Raw genomic sequence first — 6,772 nt, 5'->3', positions numbered from 1 at the left:
TATGTACTAAGTAAATACATTTGTTCCTGCTCAAGATTAGATTCAACTTTATTGATATTGCAACAGATTACAGGTACTGAGACAACGAAATGCAGTTTAGCTTCCAACCAGGAGTGCAACAAGCAGTAAAGTGAAAAGTAATGTACACAATCTACAGAATAAAATATAGAATGACGGTAATTGAATGATGAATAAACAGTGAGGGGTATGAATACACTAGATATACACAGCAGCCTGTGAGCAGCATGAACAGTGTGTATGAATATGCTAAGATATATCAAGTATGAAAACGGTAAGCAGTGCAAGTATAGTATAACATATATATATATTAATTTCATGATGATAAACATTGTGGAACAATGATGAAAAATGTGAAAGGATGTGGCGACGTAAAACTGACACAAAACAACAACAAACTTTTGCCGAGCCAATTGGAGAGCTTCATCAGCAGCACGGGGTACAAACCACCAATGAGCGCTCAGCTCGAGATACCAGCGAGTCGTTTCCCATCAAGCATTTCGCCTCCGCAGCCCGTGGAGAGGAACTGCGGCGCCTCGCTCTCAAGGCTGCGGGCGTCTTTGTCCCGCGAGATTTCAACGTCTCATGTGAGCGAGCCTCCAGAGCAAGTCGGACAAAATGACTAACCATCATGCAACGCACGAGCAAGACGTTGATCGAAATTGCGCAGGTCTGCGCAGATCTCGCTTGTCTCAAACAAGCCTACTAACAGTCTGCGTAGAGCCTCAGTAACCTAGCAACAGGAACAAGCCTTCAGTGCTGACAGTGTAAACCCGCCCATCCAGGATGTGGAACACACACACACACACTGAACACAATGTGCTCTATGAACAAATTCCTTGCCAAAGCATTTTCACTGCTTAACTCACTTAAATATACACTATGTTGGTCAAATCAAAGTTAAAATGATAACCATGAGCTGTGGATTGTTGTTGGAGTTCACTATACTGATAATACTTGTCACGATCTGTCTGTGTTGTGTTTTGTTTTGTCTAGATCTGTCTTTGGTTTTCTATCTGTGTTGTGTCTTGTCTAGATCTGTCTGTGGTTTTCTGTCTGCGTTGTGTTTTGTCTTGTTTAGATCTGTCTGTGGTTCCCTGTCGTTAGTTTCCCTGGTGTGTCTAATTTACCCGATTGTGTTCACCTGGTGTCCCTGTGTTTTCTCCTCCCTCCTCACCTGTGTCTTGTTTGTATGATTAGTCTTGTGTGTATTTAAGTTCTTTTTTTTCTGTCTGTCTTTGCCGGTTCGTCTTGTGATATGGCTTGTTCCTCGGTGAGAGAGTTTAGCCCTTGAAATAAAGGAGTTATTTTGTCACTTTAATCTTTATTTGCGTCCTGCTTCCTACACACACCGTAACAATACTGCTTAACAAATGAACAACAACTGTATTATTAATAATTTGGCATACTTCCCAGATTGCTTTGCTTTTGCTCAAGCCATGTCTAGAATACGTCCTGCAGAATTTGGTGGGCTTACTGTACCATTAGGAACTCCTGGGCCAATGAAAAATTGAACTTTTCTTATGTTTCTTTTTTAGTCTGAACATTTAAAGATGCCTTTTTAAAGCTGTACTAATCGATGTGTTTATATAGCTGTATATTAGCAATGGATTTATTAATCAGGTGTATATAGTCTAAACACCCACTGTTAGAGACTCACTGAACATTGTGGAGCAGCAGCTCACTCCACTCAACCCCAAATGAAGGATGCACTGGATAAAAAAAAAAGAAGCTAAAGCTGGATGCTTTAGCAGGAAACTGCTTCCTGTCATATATGGTGTCCACTGCCCTCAGGTAACCTTGAAGACACTAATGTTCCCTGCAGGCCTTACTGATGGAATATAGATCCTTAAACTCTCCACCACTTACTGCAAACTAGCTTTGAGGCTTAACAAATATTTCATAGTGTGCAGTCATGACTTTTTTTTGTAGGTCAATCTGGAAGTTAGCCTCCCAAGACAAGGCCAATGGGATTTCTTTCATTTGATTTAGGAATACTGCAGAAAATAAGCTCCGGCGACAACACCGCTAAGCTAAAGGCGGCTAATGTTTAAAGTGATGTTTATAAGTGTCATTTAGCCACTTAGCTAACACAGCGTCAGGCACATATACGTTAGGGTTTACTGTCGTTTTTTATGAACCACGTTAAAAAAACATTGATTTCGCAACAAGGGATTTCGGAAGTGCTGAAATAAACAAATGTTCCAGTTTAGGACTGATCCCTGCACCACCATATAGGATGGGACTTTTACATTCATATTTCCCTTATATCATAGCCTGGATTCAATGATATGGCAAATAAGTTATAAACATATCCAGGATTTTAGTTGCTGCATAAGTATCTGTAGTATTACATTTCATTGATGTATTAGCACAACAGTGCATGAATTATATATTTATATTATATATCTATAGCCTATCCTGTTAACTAGTAGTAGTAGTAGCATTAGCACACTAAGTTAGCATTATTCTTTAGTTTATTATTCATATTTACTCTTGAGTGTTATCATTCCCTGCAATGTGTTGGCAAATGAAAAAGCATTACCCATATTGTACGAATGAACAGTTCCATATTTATTTAAAAGACATTCTGGATGTACAGCAATAATATTAATAAAGGGAAGGATCAGAAAGGGAATTTAAGGCGGAAACAAGTGAAGTTGAAGAGAAGGAATTTTGCAGTGCGTAATTTTCCACGTGTAAACTGAAGGGTCCGCATGTGATTCCTTGGGCTCACAGCTCAGACTTCAGGAGCTTCTTAGCTGCATCCATGTTGGTCTTCACTGTGGGAGAGGCAGGAAACATTACATTTTTGATTCATGGACACAGACGAAGCTCAGTGTGTTAGCTTAGCACTTACGGAGTGTGAGGTCAGCTGGTTCGTAGGCATACAGGCGGTTCCTGTAGCGTCCGTTGATGTCCGCCCTCACCGTCATTGAAGGGTCTGTAAAGACATTATTGGACTTTCATTTGAATTAAGTCTTTAAGTCATACATTGCTACCTTTTCTTGAGTAAAGGATCGGAATATGTCTTTCGCTGCTGGATGCTATTACTGTACAAAGCAATCTTAGCTTTAATAAATCAAACATTATTAGCATACTAAAAACCTACTTACAGTTAACTAAACTGACAAAGTTGGTCAAAAGCAGCTTCGTGTCGGAGCCGGATGACTTACTGCCTTGACTTTAATGATTTAGTTATACCAGAAAAAGCTGAGTAACCTCATCCACAACCTTAACATGCTAACGGGATAACAGGCTAATAGGAAGACAGCTCTTACCGACAAACAGGATTCTGGGAACATACTGTCCATCAGGAGAGAGATGTTTGTCTGTGGTTTCATACTGTCGGAGAGAAAAAGAAACACATCATCAAACAGATGTGTCAACAAATGACTGAGCCACAGGAACAATGGTTGAAAAGTGTTAGTTATTATATGATATTTTTGTATTTCCGTCTTGAGTTATTCTCACTGGCTGTTTAAAAAAGTTCATGTCACATTAATATATGTGCAGCAATCCAAATTTAGACACATTTACATTTCAAAGTGATGAAAGGTTGGTTGTTCACTTTGGATAATTATTGAATAAACAAAAGTTTCAAGCTAATTGTAGCTAGTTTAGTGATGCATATCAAATATACTAGATAAACACCAAGTTTACAGTAAAGTGAATACAAACCTATAAGTTCTCAGAGTTTGACATTGTTGTTAGAAAAAGATTTGGAAACTTGCATACACATTCAGTGGAATGTCCCTCTTAAAGCAGTGATGTCTGATGTAACCTACCATGAGATTGAGGATGATGAAGTCCTCATCCAGCCTTTTCTGGATGTCGTTGTCTTCAGCGATGACCTTCTTCAGTGCTGCAGGAGAAACACATTGTGTTACAGTTAAAACTCCACAACCCTGAAGTACAACCAGGATGTGACGTCACACTTGAGCAAACACATGACGGCTGGCTGTTCAAACAGGTTGGGCTCTCTTCTGTGATTAATGAGATGAATAAGATTGATAAGTGCTACATCCGGGGTCAGACTTACCCGCGCTGTGTGGGCAGTCCGCCAGGTGAAAGACGATCATCAGAGGCTTGTTCCTGAAACATGTCATACCATTAATCATCAGAATCAAAGATCAACTCTGTCAAAGGAAAAGCATTTTAATAACTGTTATTTTCTTACCGTGACCTGGACCAGTAGAGACCCTCTTCGTAAGTCTGCGCCCAGATCAGCTGATCACCCCAACCTGGCAACATGGATACATTATGGATAATTCACCGACTCAACATTTATAAAACTCTCTTTCACTCTCACTTGCTCAGATGATGCTACGCACCTCTGGAGAGAGTCTGAGGGATCCTCTTCCCAGTTTTGGGGATGTATTTCCCAAAGGCGGAGGACACGGCCACCAGGACCAAGAGTGCTGACAACAAAGCTTTGATCATCTTTATAGACTTACTGGAACAAAATGGAAAGAGTAAAAGGTCAAACAGTATAAAGTGGCATTTTGTCAGGAAAGGCATACACTTTATCTTCCTTCCCTTTGATAAAAAAAGTAGTGAGAAAGAAAAATCACTATTATAAAAGATGACTTTGTTGAAATATGTAATGGACAGGAAACATCGAAAAAAGTATGACTATCAGACTCTAACCGTGGAAGTTGTCCCAAAAGTAGTTTTGATTGACCTGGGACCATGCATGAAAATACATCAAAAGAGAACAGATGATTTATGCCAGAATTTGCTATTAGCTATTTTCCATCTGCATTCACTGATGCAGTATGCCAACCTGCACTTTGCCTATTCATCCAAATAAAGTTATTAAAAGTGATCACAAAGTAGTTACATCCTATGGTTTGAGTAACAGTCAGAGACGTGGATATATACACACATTAAAATGACTTGGTTGTAGTTACACAGCCGTGAAAGTGAAAACAATTTGTAGAGTGAGTTTGCCCGGGGTCTTACCTGTTTCCGACGGCTCAGGTGTGTGTGTGTGTGTGTTTGTGTGTGTGTGTGTGTCAGCCGCAGCTCCAGGATCTGCTGTTCCTCCACTCTCACCTGCCTGGTATTTAAACACCTGCTGCCCTGTGGTCCCGCCCTCTTACCATCCCCTAACCGGAATACTACGTTGATTTAAATTGTATTTCTGTTTGCCAACCAAACTCCATTGAGAAAATGTGTGATTTGAAGTTTCCATGCCATTACATCTTGGTGTAAGATCACACTATTAAATATTTAAGTTAGAATACATGAAGAAATCAGCATAAGTCATAATTACAGGGAGGGCATATTGTACATAATATAAGCTTTAGCTTTAAGGCATTTTATGTTGTCTGTCTTCTTCCAGATGCAAGTTATAAACACATTTTTAACTAAGATTGAAATCTTTCTGAAGTTGTTGAATGTATCAGAACAGTATAGCAAGTTATAACCTGCATTTTCTCTGTTCTACCATTAATGTATGTGTTCACATCTGCAGCACACTCTTAAAAGATTTCTAAATGGAATTGTCAGAAACAAATAGTCAGTTTTCTGCAAACACGAATGAGCGGCTCAGTCTGGGTTTATACATCTTTATATACATTTTGAGGCAATTTGGACACTGTGCTGGATAATTAATAATCAGCTGAATTCATCTTTGTGGGATAGCTTTTGGAACGAAGGGATGCTTGGCTTTGGCCCAAGGACCAGTCAGCACATTAGTGATGATTAGGCTGCATGGGATTGGCTCAGACACAAAGGTGCAACTGAATGCAAAGTCAACACAGTGGTTCAGTCATAAGGATGAAAAAGTTTGACATCCAAGTTTCATAACACCTGCATAACATATATTATTAATGATTACAATAACCAGACAAGGACCATAATATATAAGACATGTTTCGAAAACTTGCCGATTAGAAGATTATAGGATCTAAAGTTGTGCTCTCAGGGAATTTGTCAGGTGTTTTGTGCCTGAGCTGAATCTCAGTTTCCTGTATCCTGCAGCAGGATTTGTGCTACATGGTGTTGGTTAGCAGTAGCTCTCCTAGCTGACAGCTCTCAGCTTTCCTGTATCCTGGCAGCAGGGGGGGCGGGGGGGGCGCGGCTCCGCCCTCCCCCCTGTGCCCGCGGCCCCGCCTTCGCCGCTGACCCGCCGTCGCCGCTAACATGCTGCTGTTAGCACTGTGGAGCTGCTCTCGGCTTGCACGCTCATCACCTCTCTGCTCACTGGGCGCATTACCAACGAAGGGACAGCTGCTTCGCAGTGGAAGGTGGAGATCAGCGGAGAACACCAAGGGATCGACTAAACCTGTATTATCTAATGCTGATTACGCATGCTTTCGATGTTGTGTCTTCTTGAAATTAAGAATCTGCTTCTTATTTTTCAATGCGACTTTGCGTCGTTAGCCACGCGTTTAATGGAATTCAACTTTTCTAACCAGCCAAAATGCTTAAAAAATGCTTATTAATTGTTACACTCAATGAACGCATGCCCAAAAAGCGTGTTGGTGAGCTTTACCAATTCATTACCAATATTTGGTTCATCACTTTGTTATTGGTGTTGAAGGTTGCACAGGGTACGTAGCCTTACCATTATTAATGATTAACAAAAATAAAGGTACGTCTTCAAGGCCTTACAGTTCAGTTTTCACTTGTCAGCTGTTTTTCTTTATACCAGGCACAAGTACACCACATATCCTATACTCATGTAACATGCAATAACAGAGAGTAAATAAAAGTTCATTTACCGTCATCTATTATTGCTTGATAA

At 40.2% G+C, this 6,772-nt stretch overlaps 1 protein-coding gene across 1 annotated transcript; it reads right to left on the bottom strand.

Annotated features, from left to right (window-relative positions):
- Positions 1–2,568: 2,568 nt before the first annotated feature.
- agr2 (anterior gradient 2) lies at positions 2,569–5,070 on the bottom strand. The gene is made up of 8 exons (XM_010775726.1): positions 4,984–5,070; positions 4,353–4,474; positions 4,199–4,262; positions 4,061–4,113; positions 3,807–3,883; positions 3,300–3,363; positions 2,879–2,962; positions 2,569–2,801 (listed from the first exon to the last, which is right to left on the bottom strand). Exons 2-8 carry the CDS (start codon positions 4,459–4,461, stop codon positions 2,752–2,754), a joined length of 501 nt encoding a protein of 166 aa, XP_010774028.1. The 5' UTR covers positions 4,462–4,474; positions 4,984–5,070; the 3' UTR covers positions 2,569–2,751.
- Between the last annotated feature and the right edge of the window lie 1,702 nt (positions 5,071–6,772).

This window comes from Notothenia coriiceps, unplaced genomic scaffold, assembly GCF_000735185.1.
Source record: "Notothenia coriiceps isolate Sejong01 unplaced genomic scaffold, NC01 NC01_scaffold00015984, whole genome shotgun sequence".
Taxonomy (NCBI): domain Eukaryota; kingdom Metazoa; phylum Chordata; class Actinopteri; order Perciformes; family Nototheniidae; genus Notothenia; species Notothenia coriiceps.
The sequence above is the reverse complement of the archived record's forward strand: the minus strand, read 5'-3'. Positions and strand labels throughout refer to the sequence as shown.